The sequence below is a fragment of the Elgaria multicarinata genome, chromosome 1 (assembly GCF_023053635.1).
Source record: "Elgaria multicarinata webbii isolate HBS135686 ecotype San Diego chromosome 1, rElgMul1.1.pri, whole genome shotgun sequence".
Lineage (NCBI taxonomy): Eukaryota > Metazoa > Chordata > Lepidosauria > Squamata > Anguidae > Elgaria > Elgaria multicarinata.
The window spans coordinates 168001635-168023976 of NC_086171.1; the positions used below are offsets into that span (position 1 = coordinate 168001635).

At 43.4% G+C, this 22342-nt stretch overlaps 1 protein-coding gene across 1 annotated transcript; it reads right to left on the reverse strand.

The window, feature by feature from the left end:
• Positions 1–1267: 1267 nt before the first annotated feature.
• Positions 1268–20826, reverse strand: RAB29 (RAB29, member RAS oncogene family). The gene is made up of 5 exons (XM_063142576.1): positions 20541–20826; positions 11369–11440; positions 9621–9802; positions 3860–3981; positions 1268–2924 (listed from the first exon to the last, which is right to left on the reverse strand). Exons 1-5 carry the CDS (start codon positions 20665–20667, stop codon positions 2804–2806), a joined length of 624 nt encoding a protein of 207 aa, XP_062998646.1. The 5' UTR covers positions 20668–20826; the 3' UTR covers positions 1268–2803.
• Between the last annotated feature and the right edge of the window lie 1516 nt (positions 20827–22342).

Sequence of the window (22342 nt, forward strand, 5' to 3'; positions counted from 1 at the left end):
ATCTGTTAAGTAGCTTTCAGCATCCAACTTAGGAAAATGGTATGTTTTAGATTAGAAGCGATTAGTATGTACAAAAGGTATGTGTTTAAGGAGACATGTTTTAAAAGCCAATGTAACAAGTCCTTTAAGCTAAGTATGACAAAGAGTGTGTTGGGAGAAACCTTTTTGCCAAAATTTTAGACCCAAGCACAACACACATGATTTAAACTTGAACCAACACTTGCCTTGCAGAGGACTATTTTAATTTTAGAAGTCTTGTGGCTTTTGTGTTTGTGTTTTAATTATATACTTTATATTCTAGTTGGTCCTCTTAAGACAGCATTTGGAATCAGCTGTTTTGTGAGCTGTCAGGGCTTTTAAACATTCACAAGCCATGACAGTAGCTCCCCGTGATAACAGTTTGAGTGGTAGAAAACAACAACAACAACACCCTAGTTTATTAATTATCCAAAAGGCACAAAAAGTGAAAATGCATATAAATCAAGGTCATGCACACAGATTTTCAAGTGCAAAATTCTATAGTTGTGTTCACACAGCCAGGTACCCTAGGTTAGTGACTTGAATGGTCTCCCAGCGCCAAGCATTCTTGTCTAGCTCCCTCTAAAATGCTCTACAATTAAAACAGTAACTTTGAGCTGGTGCACAAGCACGTAAAGTGAAAGGGAATGTGCTAAATCTCCATGTTTTGCTCTCCCTGATATAAATCTGTCTTGTGTCAGAGATTCTTCTTGAAACAACTTGGAAAACATGTCCAAAGGGTCTCCGTACCCAGTTACCAGACAGTAATTTCTCAATTTAATTCTATATTATATGCTGCTTTTCAAAAATAGTATCAAGAGCAAAAACTACTGCTGTATTATAAGGAGAAAAATATATGGCCATATCATAAAGACCGCCTCCAACATGTGGCAGCCCTTATTTAAGTTCTTTTCCTACCAATTTCTTCATGGATTCAAGCAGAAAAATTGCACTTCATTTTACAGTAACAACCTGAGGTTACTTTCGTTGTTTCGTATTTCAAATAGTATACCGAGATGCTAGAATACCACAACGCAACCAAGTTCTGGAACACTGTTTATCTAAAGAAAATCTCCTAAAAGCAATGTTTAGCTTGAATTTTTCAGTGGTTAGCGCTTCAACAGCATTTTTAGATACAGCACAGAAACTCACTAACAGCCTTAACCACGTTTAAAAAATATAGGAGATAAAGAAGTTATTGCCACCCAAAAACAGTATCTAATTCTTAAAGCGATCCTACTTCCTCATGCAGTGTTCATATCTTTATTTAGCAGCACCTGTTTAATAATCTTTATTTACAAAATATTAATCTGGAATGCCTACATTACAAGGCAAAAGCCAATGGATGAATAATGGGTATCTTTTCTAGATAATTCAGAAAAGTGTCAGAACATACATTTTATATTTATCTGGCAAATGTTCCCATTCTCAGTTTGGACTGATAGTTTAAAATCTACTGTAATGTTATCAGAGACAACATGCAAATAGTGCCAGACATTAATAGAGCTTTCTGTTAAGACCTTAACATATTTGTTTTTAACCAATTTCCCAAGAAATGAGTAAGTTATCCAGAATGTGGACACATTATTCATCCATGGAATCTTTTATCCATAACACATTCATCTCCTTGACTGTTTATTTTAAAAGGAAGATTAAAAATTCAAACACTTCAATACATCTTACCATTTTGTCACTTCAACTTTCCTGAATTATGGCAAGTTTTAAAACCTAACAAGTTATAATGTTATATATCCCACAAAAATACTGAAGTCCATCAGCTATGACCACATTAAAAAGATGAAGGGGAAGTACTTGGTATCAAAAAAAGTACAGGGAAGATTTAGCACTTGCTTTTTGTCCTCCTGTGTCCCCTTATTCTGTGTTTCCCCCCTTTAGATCACTAAAAACAGTAGGTGGGCTTTTAGATAGCCTTACAATGATGGCTATCTACACCCACACAGTAGGGCTGCTAAGGGGAAGTAATTCATCAGAATTTGAAAGAGGCAAATTAGATCCTGCCAGGGAAAGGGCTATAAAAACAAAGGATGGTGCTGGAGCTCTAATAAGGTGCATCAATGCAAGGGCAGTTTACAGCTTTTGCCTCAATTCATTGCAGAGTTCCCTAAAAAAAAAAAAAAAAAAAAAGGCATCAGGAAAGTCTTAACAATTGTGTCCCCCACATAAAAACAGGGACAAAAAAGGGCCAGAGTTCATTGTGCTTTCCCCTTCAGTGCTTAAACATGCAGCCCTTGGCAAATATATACAATAGGCGCCCCACGACAAAAATGGCACCTCTAGAAAAGCTGCATGAAGAAAATTCTGCAGCTGGATCACAAAGGGGGGGGGATGATCGCAGGCCAGAGCCTGTCCCCACAGACGGTACTTTAAAGGCAGCCTGTTTCAAAGTGAGAGCAAAGGATGGTTTAGCACGCACGCTAGTCAAAACATAATCCGGTTACTTGGCTTTGCTTTTGGAGTGCCGAAAGTTCCCCAAAGCCACTCGTCCTGCAATGGCAGGAGCTGGAGACTTTGCAGTGGGCTACAATGGGTGGAAGATTCTTCATTCCTGCGTGGCCTCAAGTTGCAATGCCGAAAGGAAGAGCAAAAGTGCACACTTGTGGCCCGTCAGCAGCAAAGGCAACGCTTTCATTTGTCTCTGCTAGGCTGAGGGACTCCTTCCTCTATTCTTGCTTACAGCAGTGTCAAAAGGCAATATGCTACTGCTTAAAAAATAGCCCTATATATATTTGTTTGAAAGGCGCTGTCACCCTCTGAGCAGAAGCAACTAGCAGCATCCCCAGCTGGGCGTGGATGCATCCTTTAGATTGATGTAGTCTCCGTGGCCTGAAACAGACACGTCTCCGTCACCCAAGGACCTCATCATCATCATCTTTTCAATAAGGACTCTAAGAAGAAGCAGAGTTAAGTTACACAGAGAACTCATAGCACTCATTTTGTGCGCATGCACACACACACGCCCCAAGAGAGGCCAAGAACTAAATCACAGTTGTGGCCTCTCTATTCTGGATCAAAAGTATGGCACAGTGAGATTATGGGATTCTGCACTGCGCTGTTAATGCTGCATCTTTTACATCAGGACCTCAGAGAAGGAAGCATCTCAGTAACAGATGTGTTTTGCAACTCTGAATTTGTTGTACTTTGGCAGAAGTAGGGCTTGTTGAGACTGAGAATGATATGGACCAAAAGGAACCAAAAACAAGTTTGATGTATTCAGGCCAACAAGGTTATGCATACACCATTGTGCCTCACTTACAAAGAATGTATACTTGTTCCATCTCCTGCCCCTTTCACTAGAGTTCAAGCCTCTATAGAGCATTAGTGTTAAATCCCAAAACCTGGCCACCAACCAAGATTGCAGCCATCTAACTCAAATCACTCTGATGCTGAGATCTGATTCTTTATTTATCTGTAACGTTTAAATCCTGCCTTTTCTCCAAGGAGCCTAAGGCAACATACATGATCCTCCTTCTCTCCATTTTATCCTCACAACAACCCTGTGAGGTCTGTTAGGCTGAGAGTCAGTGACTTGCCCAAAGTCACCCAGTGAGCTTCACAGCCAAATGGGGACTTCAACTGGGCTAGTCGAAATGTAACACTCTAACCACCACACTGTCTCTCAGTGCTGCCTCACCCTAATTCTAAGCCATCCTTAGCCCCAATGCCATAGCATGATGAAAACATTCCTGCATTTTTGGAACTGTGGTAAGTAGGAATTCTCTCTAAACTTTTCAGTAGTGCTACCACTTTGACACATGTTCACAATACGTCCATTGTCAGATTACCTTTTAGAAATATTTTTTAAAAAAATCGTTCTGCCTACCTCATAGATTCATTTACATTCTTGTTTTCCTTGACAGATGTTTCAGTCCATCCAGTAAAACCATTCTCTTTGCTGAACCGATCAATTTCTTCTTTGGTCACAGCCCACGGATAAAGGTCACACTGAAAAAAGAGAGTTTTCCCCTTTAAAGCTACTAATAAATGAGCACAATTCTTTTTCTGTATCAGTCACAGATCTTCACATGGTAAGACAGCACATCTAACAGGCCAATTATAAGGCAAAGCTCTAACTCGATTTAAGCTTCTGACTGGAAAAGATGGGAGTTGTAGTCCAACACATATGGAGGGTACAAGGTTGGGAAAGACTGCGGTAATTGTATTTATCTTTTATGGCCCTATGAAGAAAGGGCGGTCTAAATTCTTGCTAAATTGTTTCTGGCTAACTATTTTGTATCATGACGGAAACCAAAGGGCTAAACATGTTTGTGCATTGCTAAATCCATGTTTCAATAGCTTCATATCTTTAAAGACCCTGTTGGAAGACACAACTGGGTCAGACAATGTCAGTGAACATGCTCATTCTTCATCCTCAATTTCATCATACAACCCCAATTTTAGGCCCTACACTAACTCCCAATTGTTGCCAATGTTTACCAGTAGCTTGGCGATAGTGCACATGCAGAGTTCTCAGTCCTAAGTGAATTGTGGGACTTTCAGGCTCTCTTTAAATGTTATTTATTATATTAAACATTGTTGTTCATTATATCTGGGGCTACTAGCAAAAAATCTCCAAACTGGGGGAATGGGCATCCAAATGGCAAATACAGTTCAATGTAAACAAGTGTAGAGTGATGCACATTGGGGCAAAAAAAATCCCAACTTCAAGTATAACCTGATGGGATCTGAGCTAGCGGTGACCAACCAAGAAAGAGATTTTGGGATTGTGGTGGGCAGCTCAATGAAAGTGTCAATGTAGTGTGTGGCTGCTGTGAAAAAAGGTAAACTCCATACTAGGCATTATCAGAATAGGAATTGAGAATAAACCTGCCAATATCATACTGCCTTTACACAAATTTGTGGTGCGACCAACGCCCCAGCTTTGCGCACTCTCTGCAAACTGTCTTTCCCTGCCTATGGGCTGGTAATAGCTCTGCCCAAACCTGAACAGCCCTGTTCAGACGACACTTTGAGCAACTTGGTTATGCTAATCACAGTTAAAGTGGCTATCACCAACCACGCCTACTGCTGCTGCCACATGACCATGAAACCACAGCCTCCTGCATGGCTTGCCTAACCACACCCTAACTATGTACCTCTCCACTGATCCTGGTAGTCCTCTGACTGGTCCGTTCCGCATCCCTTGTGGCCCGCACAGCTCTGGACAGCCATTTCCTGGCTTTTTCTGGCAGCCATGTTGAGGCTAAGGAGCTCACGGGCGCACACTACAAGACTCACCGTGGCTCCTGGCAGCCATTACAAGAGCTGTGTGCAATGTCCTCACCTGAAGGCTCCAGTACAAGCATACAGGTGTGCTGTGTGTGTGGATTTCAGGCGAGAATGCAAAATGGCGGCTGGCATGTTCAGAGCTGCTATGTAGATCTCAGCAGCAGAGAGCGCACTGGCTGAACAGAGCACTTTGGCTGATTTCAGCCATTCTTGCCGCAGAGCTCTATGGTAGCATTGATTTAACTATGGGGGCCTTACAGACGACACACTAAGCCATGATTAGGGCCGCTAACCCTGTTGCAACATATGGTTATTGAAGGTGATTAAACCGTGGTTATGGAGCAACCATAAGGAAAATGCCTTACACAAGACATGCTAAGCCTTCAGGGATAGCTCAAAATGTTTAAACACCATGGCTTAGCGTGTTGTCTGAACAGGGTCAAAAAGGCACTGCGTGAGCTTTAGCTCAATCTGATGAGAGCTTCCTCAGGCTTGGTCAGACAAGATGAGAAATGGGAGCAAAAGAGCTCAGCTTCTCCAGGCTGTGCAACCTGTGGGCTTGCTCAGTGACTACCTATACAGTGCCCTGCAGCTTAAAGTCTGATTTTGGGGGGATTTTTGAACAATTCAATCTGAGATGTCAGCCTTCAGGACCTGGACCACACCAGCCCAGCCCTCCCCTTCCCAAGCATTATATTCTGGATTCGGAGCTCTCATGCGTGGAACTCTGCTCACGAGCCGCTCCTCCCACCAGAGAGGGGTCCTTCCATTTGTAGAAGGGCAAGTCTGGATGAAGCCCTGTGTTCAGCACACTGAAAAACAAAATTGCTTTCTGACAATAGCAATTCAAAACAACAAGGGTGCAATCCTATGCATGCTGGCTGGGGGATAATGGGAGTTGTAGGATTTTTTCTGTCTGAACATGCATACCCTAAACTGTTTTACTCAGTTAGAAGCAGGACAGTCAGCCTGGAAAGGAAAATAGTCTCATTTGTCAAGGACAGACTGGGCTGCATCAAGAAAATTGAAATCAATGCATCTGGAGAGATTTACTTAATATGGTGCAAACTCTATATGGATTGGCTGCACAGTTCCCATTTTCTTGGGGTAGTCATATTAAGCACTGCAATTAATTAAATGCCTTTAACTTGTCCTAGAAGGAAATGCAGCTCTGGTGTTCTTCACTGTCTTGCCTTTGCCATCATTTAAATCATCAGCTATTGTATTTTAGTCCTTTGAGGAATAGTGGATAGCCAACCCTCATCAAGCTGAATGCTGAAAATAGCCAAACATTTGCAGAAGAAGGCAATATGATCCAAAGCATTAAATTAACATGGGAACGGGGAGGGGCTGTTGTTTCTTCTTTTAAAACTTAAGAACATTTTGTGGGACATTTCAGAGGGCTACTGGGATCCTGGGAATTTGGACAAACCCTTTCAAAAATCAAACCCACTAGTTTTAGTTCTTCCTGACATCTAGTGCTCATTGTCTACCTCGTGGGATTTATCCTGATCTCTCTCCACTGGACCAAAAAGTATTTTTCTAATTTTCAAATTGGAATACACTGGTTAAAACTACGAGCTGGAGATCCCCAATTCAGACCTCAGCACAGGCATAAATATACTAGGCAAGCCACTATTGTGTCGCCTTGGAATATTCAGATTATATTATATGAAGGGTCACTTTTTTGATGGCTGGGTATCAATCTTGCTTTTGATGGCTAGGTATCAATCCATTTTGTGGTCATGGCATGTTGGTGACAGGGTTTAGCCACATGTGAGATGGGCTTGAACTTTAACTGTGCTCTTTTCATTTAAGGAGTTTTCTGGCCCATCGGGCTGGAAAGATCAGCTTGTGGTAGTTCCATAAATAGAAACTGCAGTGAAGCTTCCAAGACTAGGTTGGCTCATGGATGGCAAAGGGCATGCCAGAGATACTCCCACTTCTATGTTACATGTGCTAAGGGCGCAATTCTATGCTTCTTTAGACACAAGGAAGTCCTATAATGCCCAACTTTCAAAATGCTCACTGGGGAATACTGGCTGTTGGGGGGCTTTTTTCAGAATTTCAGTGAGCTCGATTGTCCCTGCTACTCCCATCCCTATGCTAGTATTTATTGCTATTGTACCTTGCCATAGTGATTCTTCATGAGCCAGTATATATACTTATACATGGCCCCAAAAGGTTGCCTACCCCTGTTACTGGCTCATGCGTAATAACTGCTTGGCAAGCTTTAAGTGCTGCAGACTGTATGTTTATGTATTTTCTCCCTATCTATGCATTTACCCAGATACATAATGGAGCAGTGATGGGAGAACCAAGGATGTTGGAGCTTGCTGAAAATCTCCAAACTTTACTTCAGAACTCGGATTTGGCTTGCTCCTGTTCTCATTTGCAATCTGTTTTCGGTTCATTGCGCATTTTGAGAAAGTCGGGCACTTTCCAAGCGTGCATGTTGCAAATGCAAGTTTGAGAATTTGCAAACATTTTCAGAGACCAGGTGCTCTCGTTCAGGGTTGAGAATGGGGCATCATCAAGTGATTTGTGAGCTGAAACCAAATTCTCCTACATTGCTAGAGAGTGCATCAAATGCAATGCCTGTTTAGTGGTTGGGGGATGGTGGTGGCGTGTGTGTGGAGAGCGCGTAATTGGTGGGATTGCTAATCATGAACTCAGATTTGGAAAATCCAAAAGGCCAATCCTTCCTCTAAGGTTCTCAGGGCAGGCATACACAGGGGTTGCCCCCATTTTATCCTATTAAGCCAATGAAATTGGGAGTATACAACTGGCCTAAGTGAGTTGGCTGAGTGAGGATTTTAACCTAGGTCTCCCTGTCCAGGTCAAATATTTTACAGCTAGCACCACTATACTAACTTTCACCACAGAAACTAAAAGCGGTATAGCCTACCCACAACTCCTCACAGATAAGGGTAGACAACCTTTGGGGCACATTTTGAAATTTGAGAAACTGTCCTGAGCATCACCACAAAATGGCCGTCATGGTAGTCCCAAAGGACATGTTACCTGCCCAAGAGTCTGAGTGCAACGCAGAGATAGGGTCTGAGCTCCAAACATACTAAACAGCTCCTTTGAACCTGGTTTTCTGCAGCAACAGAAACCTATCTCACAGCAGGCAAACTCTTGTTCTCTCCCTCTGCCCCTTGCCAGGCGACTCATTCCTCCCTCTGTTTTTCACTCTCACCCTGGCTCACTACCAATATGTTCTCTCTCTCTCTCACACACACACACACACTCACACACACACCCCATATATGCATCATGAATGCATACATCTATGCATGCACACACAGACGTCCCTCCCTTCTCCTCAATGCAAAGACATGAAAAGCCACACTTACCCCTTTTCAGGATCTTTCCAAAATCCCCTCCCCTCCTCTTTCTCTCTCTCTGTTATGTCACATGTACATATGTTATGAATCTGGATTTATATATGTGTATTAATGTTATGTGTCTGTTTTCTGATAAGAAGATCTAGAATGAGAGTAGTATGAGTGACAGGAGGTATGACATATTTGCATATGTGAGATGATTGGCTGAATGAGCGGCAGCGAGAGATGGTGTGACATATAAACAGGGAGTTGTGCTTGTGTAGTTTAGATAGGGAATAGATAGGTGTAATTAAGTCCGCGTGCGTGTGAGAGGATATAAACTTGATTTACTCTTTACCATCTTAATGTTGTAAATAATAAGTACTTCTTTATTTTATAAAATCCTATACCTACAGCTCATGGCTAAAAAAGGATAAAGCAGTAAAAAGAATAATATAGGTCAGAATCAAAGCCAATGTGTCCTCACACCTCAAGAAGTAAAGGTGTAGAACCTGAGGCAAAGGTCCTGGTGGCAGCATTACTTTGTACTGTGGGAAACGCCTTATTGAAAAGCATTCTCACTGGTAAATAGGCAGGAACGCCACGGCTACTCCATACACTATCCAGATTATGATGATTCACAAGCAGAGAGCAGCAAGTATGAAAAGGCACCAGCAGAGCAAATTGCACTAGAAGACCTGTACAGGTGAGCCAGGCCTTCAGGAGAGAGTCACAGGCATTCTTCATTAGTTCATCCTTGCATCTCCTCTTGTCTCGTAGGCTTTGCAACTGAGCTTTTTTCATTCGCTCCCCATCTCCCAATTCCTAACCCTACTGCAAGCAGCACACCTCTAATTTACCCCACTGTACCTCCAAGCAGGGGCATTAATAGGCACTTAAAAGACTTGGGGCCCAACCTTTCCATTGGTAAAAGAAAAACAAAATCCTTTCCATTTGCTACTGGAGTAAAAACGCTCCTTAGCTAGCCATCTTGAATCGCCTGGTAGGAAAGCTAGACCTACTCACTTTATTAGCCAGCAGCAGGCAAGGGACGAGGCTTCCATCCGGCAGCTTTAGCTTGCTGTCCAAATCCTGCTTCCATTTCTGGCAGCTGGTGAACGTGCTAATGCTGGTGACATCAAACATGATCACGCAGGCCGATGCTTCCTTGTAATACAGCCGAGTCATAGAGGTGAAGCGCTCTTGTCCTGGAGGTTTAAAGGGACAATGAAGGCAGGTATTGTCAGATTCAGTCCTAACGTGAATCTCCCTTCTGTATTTCAATACTAAATTTTTGCAAATCAATACAAATAAGATCCAAGGCAAAACAAAATGGAGCCTTGCCCTATCTATAGACTCTCTCCTAACTGCCTGCTAGCAAGAACTATGTAAAAAATGAAGAAGCGGAATGGCCCATACTGTGATCTATTATTTTATTAATCTGCATGTTGGCGGTGGATGGGCCAATGTCAGCTGTGGGCAGGGCCAGAGGCAAAAGTAGCTCTGGCCCTGACTTTTTTCTTTCTCTGAGTATGGGAGTATGGGTTCAGTTTGGGTTGTTGCTGAACTGTGGGTTATTGTGTTATCTGAACCCAGCCACAATAACAAACAATGGTTTGTTAACCACAAACAACCCACCGTTCACAATCCAATAACGAACTATGGGTTCTCTTCATGGTTTGTTAACATGGCTGCATTCAGACAAAACAATAATTCACAGTTCAACAACAACCTACACTCAACTTTTGAACCATATAATACACATGTATAAACCTCTGAGTGTGGTTTATTGTGGAGTTTGAAACCAGCCTCTGCCTTCCTTCCTACCCAGAAAGCTGTCAAGGAAGGGACAGATGCTTGCCAGAGGTCTGCACTGATCACATGGAGAGCACTTTTGAAATTAGACTGAGGGCCACATGAGATTAGGCCAAGAACTGCAGGTTGTATACCTCTGTTTTATGGCGTAAGGTTTTGGGCACCTATGGAAGGGTAGAGGAGAACAAGAATTTAAGAAGAGCCCTACTGGACCAGACCAAGGGTCCATCTAATCCAGAAATGTGTTCATACAGTGGCAAACCAGCTGCCTGTGGTATACCCACAAGTAGGGCATGGTTGTGTTTCCCAGCAGCTGGTACTCTTTGCCTCTGATACTGCAGGTAGCATATAGCCATAAGGACAAGTAGTCATTAACCTTATCCACTATGACTCTAAAGTGAACGTAGTGCAGAAGAACTACAGAGCTGCCCGACTGATTCCCTGTCTTAAAGGTGATCCACAAGTTGTCCTCATTGAGAAGGCAGCTTGGAATCAAAAGAAGAGAACTGCTTATGTTGCCAGAACTTTGCTGAAGAGACAAGCCACTTTTTCCATTGAACAAGAGATTGTCTTTTTGGCAGTGGGGATAGTTATAGTTTATATAGCAAGGAAATCTCTAAGTGAGTTAGTCTCTAAGGCCATGGCTAGACCAGGCCTATATCCCGGGATTGTCCCGGGATCATCCCTGTGCTTCCAAATGAAACACAGGGGATCCCAGGAGCAGGCAGGGACGACCCCTCCATTTGCCTGGGATAATCCTTAGGTCTAGCTAAGGCCTAACACACACACACACACACATATCTCCCTTCTTTAAATTTCAAGAATCTTCCCTAGTTGTTCCCTTTGGTACTGCTTTAAAAATTATCCTAAGCAGATTGAAAGAAAACAAACAGGTAGGGAAGCTACAATGAATATAAAAAATGTAGTCCAAAGAAAAAAGGTGACTTCTCAGCACTAACCTGCTATGTCCCACAGTTGCAGCCTCACCGACTCCGACTCTGACCACTGCACCACCTTCAGAGCAAAGTCCACTGAACAGCCATGGGAAGAGAAAGAAAAATGCAAAGGCCACTTAGCAGATGAGCAAAAACATGATGCATGTGAACTCCTCCGCTGAGCAATTCCGTTTCAGGTTTTGTAAATGATGCTTGAATGCCACAGGAGATTTGCACCGGGCTGCTGTGCAGCATTGTAGTTGCTTCCACACTGATTTCATTCATTTATGATATTTCTATACTGCCCCATAGCTGAAGCTCTCTGGGTGGTTCACAAAAATTAAAAACCATTAAAAATACAAAACCCATTTACCTGAAAACATATAAATGGACACAGACACAAGACACAACATATATCTAAAAACAATTTTGTAAACAATCAATGAAAGATAATCCAGGACCTGATGAAAAACTCATTATGTGCTAATGAATGCCTGAGGGAAGAGGGCATCTTTAACCTGATGCTGAAGAGATAACGATGTTGGTGCCAGGTGGGCCTCATCGGGGAGATCATCCCATAATTGGGAGCCACCACCAAGAAGGTCTTCTCCCTTGTTACCACCGCCCCAAGCATTTCTCAAAGGAGGCACCTGGAGAAGGGCCTTAGATGCTGAATGTAGTGTACGGCTCAATTTATGCCGGGAGAGATGCTCCATCAGGTATTGTGGTCCCAAGCTGTGCAATGCTAACTAACACCTTGAATCAGGCTTGGATACAGGGAACCAGTGCAAGCAGGCTAGAATCAGTGTTGACACTTGATGCTGTTCACTTTCTTCTTACTAGTGGGATGCACTATGCACAAGCCGCAGCATTACTTTAGCACTACTGACCCCGCGGAATAAGTTTATGCTTCAGTAAATCACACTGATTCAGGGTTGAAACAGACAACCGCTAACTGCGTGAATGCTGCTTTAACCACATGGGGAGCTAGTTGCCTGCAGGCCACAGCCATTTGGCAAGGCAAACCTCACCGTGTTCTTTTGCTTCTCCAAATTTCTGTGGCAACTAAGCAACTTTTAGCCAGAAGTCTGCACATACCTTGTGCATGTGCACATATATACACTCAAGTCCCAAATCCTGGGGGGTTGTATCTACCTGTACGGATTAAGAATTTATTCCACCTGAAATATGAAGATAAGATTTGCTTTGAGGTAGAAGCCTCACATATCCCTCAAGATGTCTTTAGCATTGCAACATTCTTACTCCATCAGTACATTGTCATAATATCTCCAGCATCAATCTCAGCATCTGCTTTTAAGCACAAGGGCCACTGTCTCTCCCAGCAGCTGAACATACACATTCTTCTTTCTGATATTAGTGCTGTTTTTGTTTTATTTCTCCCAAGAAAAGCTAGATTGGGTTTTAAAAATGCACACACTTGAATGTAACTCTCAAACTCATTAAGATGTTGGTTAGAAGAGGCAGTTGCTAAAGTAGCCACCGCCCAAGAAAAATGTTTGGCCCAAGCTAACAGGCCAAAATACGGCAACACCAGCATATAATCCAGCAACACTGTTTATATTCCTACTATAAAGCCCACTGTTCTAATATGGCCAGTGGAGGCTGGTGTGTCCAATGTCAGTGGGGTGGTGAATCTCGCTCCTTGGATAGCTCCTTCAGAGTTCTGACTGAAACACGGAACAGATTCACCAGCCCACTGACATCGGAACCCACTGATTACACCCAAGTACACTCAAAAGTAAGACTCGTTGAGTTCAATTGGGCTTATTCCTGGATAAGTAGGTATGGGACCACAGCTTTAATCAGGAAATTTCTGGTTTGAACTAGGCAGCCTTAAGAATGCTGCTCTCAGGCTCAGCTCCCCAGCTGCAATATGGGTATAATAATAAATTTATTTGTTACCTCCCTCTCCCTCTGGATCGAGGCGGGGTACAACACAAATGCAAACACCATAAAATACATATAACTAATTAAAACATTTAAAACTAATACATTATTAAAAGCAGCACATTATTAAAAAGGCATCTTAAAATTCAACTGGGTAGGCCTGCCAGAAGAGATCAGTCTTTATGGCTTTCTTAAATTCTGGAAGACTGTTAAGTTGACGAATCTCTCCTGGCAAGCCATTCCACAATAAGACTGAACAACCTTACAGGGTTGTTATAAGGACTACAACAAGATAATTGCTGCATTGGGATAGCATGCTAAAGTCTGGTTTGGTGAGACTTGAATGAGCCTATTCTCCTTGTAGGCAGAAGAGCTCCCTCCCCCTAGGCTCATACACATCTTGCTAGACCAGGGGTGGACAACCTGGTGTCCTCCAGATGTGTTGGACAACAACATCCATAAGCCCCAGCCAGCATGGCCAATGATCTGGGATTATGGACGGTGTAGTACAAAGCATCTGGAGGACCTCAGATTGCCTACTGTGAACTGGGTCATAATATGCCATAGTGGAAGCACAACCTGGGTAACAATGGGAGTTTATTTTACACACACCCTACAAAGAAAAAGTTGTGCCATCTGGGTGTAACCTTTCCCCCAAAGGAAAAGACAACTTTTGCAACTCCTGCCACTACCCTCGCATCACATCTTCTGAATTTACTCTGGGCTTCAGTGAAGTGAGTTAGAGCCACGAATTCGGAAGCATTCACCCCCACTAGAAACAGCAGAGATAATCAGACCACTTTGATTAGGGTCAGTCTTATACAATGGGGATAATTTAAACTAAGGCAGCTAGCTGTGCTAATCTTGCCCTAGTTTGATTCTGTTCTTTAACTAATGATCTTACGGACTTAGTGCAAAACCAAAGAAAAACATCGAAAAACTATGCACAATAAGATTTTTTCAAAAAAATTAGGCAACAAGTATTAAGTAGAGTTCCATTTGGAGGGCTAGTTGAAAATTAATTTCTCACCATCAGCTGTACACGCTGCCTGAATCATAATGTTATCACAACTGCTTCCCCCTCCCCAGCCAAGTAATAAAAATCAGATTCCAGCAAGTGTGTTAGGCGGATCCCCTGAGAACTGCACTTCCCCTGCCCTGCCCCCCAGAACACAACAGGAACAAAACCAAACTTGTCGATAGCTATTATCTAGGTCAGTGGATCTGACATGTTTCAAGTGGGGAATTCTTTTTCCAAAGGCAGACTAGAGAAAACGAGATGGGGGAAGACTGCAAAGTTGATCCACTGCAACAGTTTGAAGTGGAGTGTAAATGAATCTTCACAGGGATAAAACGGGGTCCTTTGTACATCAGTGAGGGGTGGATGGCACTCAAGGCCAGCCCTCTCATGAAGCAAGGTGAGGAGCAGGAGGAGAAGCGAATTGCTCTACTCCTGCCAGGAGGGCATGCTGCCGCTGCTCCGCTGCCTCCAGAGGGTGCTGGGACAGCCACTCCCCCACCATGGCATTTGCTGCAGTGACAGAGGGGCTGCTTGGAGCCCTGCGGTGCAGCCACTCACTCGCTATTCCCCTTGTCGTGCACCCTCCCTCGCCTTATGTTTGTACCACTGCACTGGCTCTATGGAGAGAACGTCCCCATGTACTACATCTCTATCACACCAAACCAGAAACTGGGTGCCTTCTCTGTAGCTTGTGAACTCTTCAGTCACAGTCACTGTGAAGCTTTCAGGAGTGTCAAATAGAGCATTTATTTATTCATTGCATTTATATCCCACCTTTTTTCCTCCAAGGAACCCAAGACAGCGTACATAATCCTCTTCCTCTCCATTTCTAACCGCACAACAACAACCCTCTGAGGTAGGTTGGACTGAGAGGCTGTGACTGGCCCAAAGCCACCCAATGAACTTCCATGGCTGAGTGGGGACTAGAACCTGGAACTTGCGACTCCCAGTCTAACACTCTAGCCACTACACCACACTGGTGTAGTGCAAAGATGACCCTAGGGACACCGAGAGTCACAATGTAGTTGTACCACATTGACTAAGAGTGCTTCCAGGCAGTTATTAGTGCTACCAAAAGGCATTAAGCAGCTCTTTATTTATTTATTTATTGCATTTTTATAATAAATAAAATATAATATAATAAACAAGCTGAAGCTCTCTGGGCGGTTCACAAAAATTAAAATTAGAAGGAGCTCTTCCCTCCTTCAGGAATTTTTGGTGGTTAAAAAACAAAAAACAGGAGTGGCGGGCAATGATGGGAGGGTGGCATGTGGAAGGTGATGTCACCTGTGCCCCCCAATAAAAATCCATGTTTGAGGCACAGCAATTGCAGGATAAAAACCTTGGGTTGCATTCAATGCAATTCCTACTTAGAATAGACTCATTGAAATGAATGGAACAGAAATCAGACTAATGTTGAATATGCCAGAAAACACCCAAGTTCCATGGCACCATTCAAGATGCCTCTCCTTGACTCCTAACTGCTTGCTTCCCCCACAACCCTCCAGCCTTATTTCTTTTTTTTTTCTTTTTTTAATAGCATTACTTTATGCAGGGTGGATATTTAAGAGATTCCCCTCCATTCCAGAGAACAAAATCAGGCTACTTAGAAGAACCCTGGTCAAAGCCATCAATATAAAAAGACAAGACTCATTTCACCAATAGCCCAGTTTGTACATCTTACAAACTATACTGTGTGGGTTATAGCAAATCTTGCCTTGGGGCTGATCCAGGCATCTTCATAACATGTTTGCTTTCAGCATTTAGAGGCAGAATGGCTAAGGATTACATACAAGGTGAAAGCAATTACTACTTCAGCAGCCACATTCAAATTAATTAAAAGCAGCCGCGGGCTCCTCAGATGAAGCAACAAGACATCATGTTATTCGCAAGCAGGGTCAAAAGTGCTCTTTTTCCAAACAGCATGGCAAGGTACGCCCACTTCGTCTCCTAAAATATTATTTCGTTTCTCTTAGCGATGTCATAGAATAGTGGAGTTGGAAGGGGCCTATAAGGCCATCAAGTCCAACCCCCTGCTCAATGCAGGAATACCTGAAAGCTGCATCGTTGAGTGCCTCTAGCGTGGGAGAGCCCATGACCTTCCTAGGGAATCGGTTCTATTGTTGTACTACTCTAACAGTCAGGAAGTTATTTCTGATGTCCAGCCAGAATCGGGCTTCCTGTAACTTGAGCTCATTATTCCATGTTCTGCACTCTGGGATGATCAAGAAGAGATTCTGGCCCTCCTCTGTGTGACAAGCTTTCGTACTTGAAGAGTGCTATCATGTCAACATTACTTAATGTATGCAGCTCTTTGATATGAGCCATGTCCTTCAATATGCCATGAGAACTACCCAATTATACGTTTACTATATTTGTACCCCTCCCAACCTCCAAGGAATTCAAGGCAGCAGAAGAGGATCATCTCAACAATTTTGCGAGGCAGATTAGGCTGAAAGAAGGTGGCTGGGCACCCAATGAGCTTCGTGATTGGGTAAGAATTTGAACTAGAGTTTGTTTGGTCTCAGTCTGATGTTCTATCCACTACAGCAGGGGTGGGCAAATTTCAGGTTTGCAGGATCTACTTTGTTTTGCACTAACACCCTGAGACCCACCCACTGGCACCTGGGGTAAAAGACACACTTAGAATTAAAAGAATTCTAAACCCAGGAGTTTGTTTTGAGTAGCAGAATGGAACTGGAGTCTTTCCACACTAAAATCCATACTAGGGTTCTTCATTTTACCAATATAGTTAGGGGAGTCACTTTGTTGCTGTTATTGTTAAACATTTAGGAATCAGAAATCCTTGCTGATCTACTGCAATTCACCCAGAGATCTATCAGTACATCCAGATACCTTCTGCCCACCCCTGCACTTTCACCATGCTGGTTCTGTTCCTCCACAAAAACATGGGCAATAGAGAAGATTCACAGATTTTAAGACTACATTACCAGAGTAGCTTTCCATATTGACTTTTCACATCATATTTGTCATAATTTTACCCACTGCTATTGTCCTCACTTTAGAAAAGTGTCAAAGACACTTTTAGGAAAGATATACTTTTTTAAAAAAACACCCAGTACTTCCATCAATCCAACTTGAATCCCTTCACTTTAAATACTACATCCATAAGAACATAAGTCATGCTGGATCAGACCAAGGGTCCATCTAGTCCAGCACTCTGTTCACACAGTGGCCAAACAGCTGTCAGCCAGGAACCAACAGAGCAGGGCACAGTGCAACAGCACCCTCCCACCCATATTCCCCAGCAACTGGTGAATATAAGCATACTGCCTCTGATACTGGAGGTAGCACATAGTCATCAGGGCTAGTAGCCATTGATAGCCTTCTCCTCCCGGAATTTATCCAACCCCCTTTTAAAGCCATCCGAACTGGTAGTAGTAGTACATCTTGCAATAGTAAATTCCATAGTTTAATTATGCACTGTGTGAAGTTGTACTTCCTTTTATTTGTCTTGAATCTCCCACCAGCTTCATGGGATGACCTCAGGTTCTAGTATTATGGGAGAAGGAGAAAAATTCAAAGAAGGCTGCCATCAATGAACCAATTATTTAGGGCCAATTGTGCAATAATTAATGTTAAAATTGCAGTCTAATGTATCAGTAGAATGTTCTTTGAAATGACAAAAATCCAATCAGTGTGCTATAGCCTTATTATGATCATACTGTCAAGACATGTTAAGTGGCTCTGTACCAATCCCTTAACCAAAGAGGTCAGATATTGCTGGTGTTGCCTGTTGAATTTGTTTGCCGAGCAACAGGAAAGGTCAGCCTACTACCCACCTTATCTACAACCATGCTATTCCTGACAATATAACTATCGATTCTTCAAGGTATGAGACAACAGAAAAGTTTATGCTTAATGGATAGCCAGCTATCTGGTTTCAAAACAGAATACACCAATATACAAAACAGAATGGAGAGAGAACCCCCTCAAAAGGCAACCTCTGAGTTTGCAAAATTGCAAAGTTACAAGATTGTAATTGGGAGTTGTTGCTACAGAGAGCAGGACTAGAATCAATGGGTGGAAGCTGCAAAGAAGCAGAGTTTGGCTAACCATTAGGATAGTGGAGGCTGGTGGCTCTGGTAACAGTGGGGCTGTGATTCCGCTCCAGGTGCAGATACACCACTCCACTGGCATTGGAGCCATGGGCCACTGCTGCAATAGGAGAAACTTCCTAACAGCAAGGACTATTGAGCAGTTGGAACAGACTGCTTCAGGTGGTGGTAGCTTCTCCTTTGCTGTATTAAAAGATAGGCTGTGTAGCCATCTGTCAGGGGTGCTGTAGTTGAATCCTACATTGCAGAGCTTGCATTCGGCAGGGGGTCAGACTAGATGATCAACACAATCCCTTCCAACTCGATGATTGTTTAAAAAAGTAGCTGCAGAAGATGTGATGCACACTTTTGGCAATAAGCAATGGTTATCTTGGGAGGCAGCTGTGGCTGCTAGGACTCAGAGATACATTTTTATATCTAGGCTCTGTAAGGAAACTGGGAGTGAGAAAGAGTGACTAAATGGACTACTCCCTCAAAAATATAGAACTTTCCTTGTGACACCCAGTGATCACATAAGTTTAGATGATATACCAATAAATAGTCTTGCTCACGCTGACACTGTAATTCCTGTTAAAGAATTATAGATCTGCAGAGAAGGAATGCATCTAAAGATGCTGGGAAATAAAACTTTATTTTCAACAAAGCCCAATGTGGTTTGGCCCTGATATTTTTAAGAGCCTTCTGCAGGGGTTGCCTTCTGAGAGAATGATGTATCTCTTCAACTCAGTAGCTGGGAGGAGGCAGAATAAAAATAGAAAACCAGGCCCAGAAGATTCTGTCAGCAGCCCTGCTTGCAGCTTGTAATGCTGGTGTGGAACCAAACATTCTATAAGTTTGAGTCACACAGAAACACCACTATTGATAAGAACCTCTATTGTCCTAGTTGCTCCCTCCACCTCTGCCATCCACTCACCATACTTAAGTGCTTACACACAGCAAGAAGGGAGAGGGGAGTGCCGTCTCTCCAGGTTTTTGGAGACCCCTGGGCAGGGCACCCCCAAATGGGTCCACTCCCTAAATGAGTTTTCTCACTAGCTGCTCCTGCTCCTCATCCTCTTCCATGTCACTGCTACCACTTGCTTGCTTGACAGGCAGAGAGACAGTGAGCAAGTCAGCCATGGCATCTCCTGCTCCTCCTTCTCACCACCTGCTCCTCCTTCTCACCACCAACATTTTCTGGCCCAGACCGAGAGGCAGGTAATCATGCAGATTGCAATAGTGAAGTGGAGGAGGAGCAACTCCAGGGAGCTTTTGTCAATGGGCTTCTGCTGGTGGCCCAACCACGCCTACCCTTGACGCCAGCCCTGGAGCTGCCCCACCTCTTTAGGTCAAGAAGGCAGCTAACCCAACAGTCTCATCACTTCCAAAATGATGAAGTGTCAAAAGGTTTTGTTGTTTCCTGTCACCAGACATGCAAACACCCCACAGTGATTTAAATCGTGCCTTTCTCATCCACATTAACAGAAGTTTGCCTAAAAGAGAGCGCCATCTTTATTTTGGTCCAAAGACATACTCTACGTAGAACATAGGAGGATGGAAGGTAGATGTTCCACCTTGATAGCCCAAAGAGCTTCCAATCAAAAAACCGAAAAGGAAAAGAGAGGCGCGTGCACACATGACACAGGTCAGCCCTGTCACAGTGAGACAGTGTTTGGCCAAGTCAGTTTCTCCTATGGAACAAAACGCTGCATAGCCAATGCATAAGTAAGTGCAGACTATGATTATTTAAGAATTGGCAACTGCAAATATGGTTATATGTAACTATGTATTTTTAAAAGTTAGCAAAAAAAACAGGAGATGGGGGAGCAATAGAAGAGTCCAGAAAATCGAACAGATGTTTTGGCCAAGAAATCTGCTGTTCAGACAAGTTCTCAAGATGGGAGATTTTAGAATGAGTAATTGTGGACATACATATTATTAGGTTACCTCAGTGGCATATTGCTTCCCAGGATGAGAAACACATGGTTTTATTTCAACAAAGGGTGGAAACACAAATGAGTCACAAAGAGGAACTGAGAGAGGCAACATACAAAAAAAGAAAAAAGAGGAATTAAAAGAAATGAAGTAATATATTTCATTATAACTTCTGTCCGTGAAAAAATAAGAGAGCTTCATCATCTTTCTATCACAAATAAGACTTTTAACGCAGCACTGGGGGAGGCAGAGGGAACCCAGCCCAAACACTCACCTCCGACCGTAGATTTGTAGTGCTTGTTGAAACTATCGTTTGCATATCGCTGGACCAGTGATGTCTTCCCAACAGTGGCATCCCCAATGATCAGCACTTTGAACATATGGTCGTGATGGCCCACCATGATTTGAAAGAGCAAAGCCAATCAAGGGAAGCGCACTCCGCCTTTCCCCCTTCAGTCTACAGAATGGACAGCCACGTGGGAAAAGAGACACCTCGTTTTTCCCTACAAAGAAAATCTGTGCACCCAACGGCAGCCTCCGAAAGAACCGGCGAGCCAGAACTTCACGCTTCCAGGTTTTTCTCCGACTGCAAGAATCACTTTCCTCTGAGAAAGGGCGCTTGACAGGGTTCTAGCCGGCCAGCCCCAAATTTAGAGGGTCAAAGCGGGGACCCCCCCAAAAAAGAATTAAAAATTAGTACGCCGCTTTCACGTTTAATGCTTCACTTCCTCCTGCAAGGCATAGCTCTCGGTTAGTTCAGCGAGACGCTACGATGCCGGCTTTTGAAGAACTTGTACCCAGCAGAAGACTCACCCGCCCTTCCTTACTCATTAAAACACACACGAGGAACCAAAAGGACGAGTTCTCCACCCCATGAACAGCGGGGGAAAACAATATACAACCCAGCACGCTTGCTAGGTAGAAACGCCCAATGTTTATACGCCGTTGTTGCACGGTGGAAGCAGCGGGTCCCCCGCAGCCGGAAGGAAAGGCGTTTACGCTTTGCCAAGGAAGACGCAAAAGAAGAGGAGATTTCAGCTGCGCGTCCTCCCGAGACGATACGGCCCGCACTTCCTTATCTCGCAAGCGTGTCAATCGCCACTGCTTCGGCGCCGCCGGCTCTTTTCCGCATTCCCCTGCCTGTCATGTGAGGGGCCAGGCGGCTGCCCTGCCCCATTAAGGGAACTACATTACCCGGCGTGCATAGGGTGAGGGTTCCCCCCGCTCCCTCCCTCTGTTTTCGTGCCAAAACACGAAGCACAATACGTTACTTAGGCCGATGATGAAAAGATCACAAAGTCTGAGCACGCTTTCGAGCCCTCCGGATCTCTTCCTCAAACGGAGAAAGGGAAGGCGGTGGGAGATGACTCAGGTGTTGAAATCATGTTGTCTGTATGCTCACCATCATGAGAGGCAATGAAGAGGAAGTGTTTGCAGATGTTCAAATAAGGCTCCGGTAGGTGATGTGATGGTTTCAGATTTCACCTGGAGCTGCTGGGAGTAGAAAGGCAGATATTTGATCCTCCTTTTCTTTAAAAAATATATACAATCCAGCTGTTTACTCAGAAATTTCATTATGACCAACACAACTACCGTTGTTTTTGGTAGTATTGTAGCTAGCCAGGAGTGCAGCTACTGTACTTTTTGCTTAAAGGAGTGGGCTGTGCTTCAGTAGTACCACCCATTACAGGCATGCAGAGGACGTGCCTTGTGCGTAACTGGCAGCAATTAAAAATCGTTCCCTCCAGCATTTCTCACAGACGCAAATAAGCCAAACGCTTGTAATATAATTCCTCCATTCCACATTGCTGAAGGCTCTACTTTGTCTGTTTTATTATTTATTCTTCGATTGCTTGCCCAGTACCATGTTTGGGGTTTTTAAATAAGGTGTAAGGCAAGATGGCTGTCTGCTGAGACACTGGAAGTAGCCCAAGAAAGAAGGAAAGCAAAAGGCAAAAGTGATAGGGGGAGATATGCCCAATTAAATGCAAAATTCCAGAGGTTAGCCAGAAGAGATAAGGAATTATTTTTAAACAAGCAGTGTGAGGAAGTGTAGAAGACAATAGAATAGGAAGG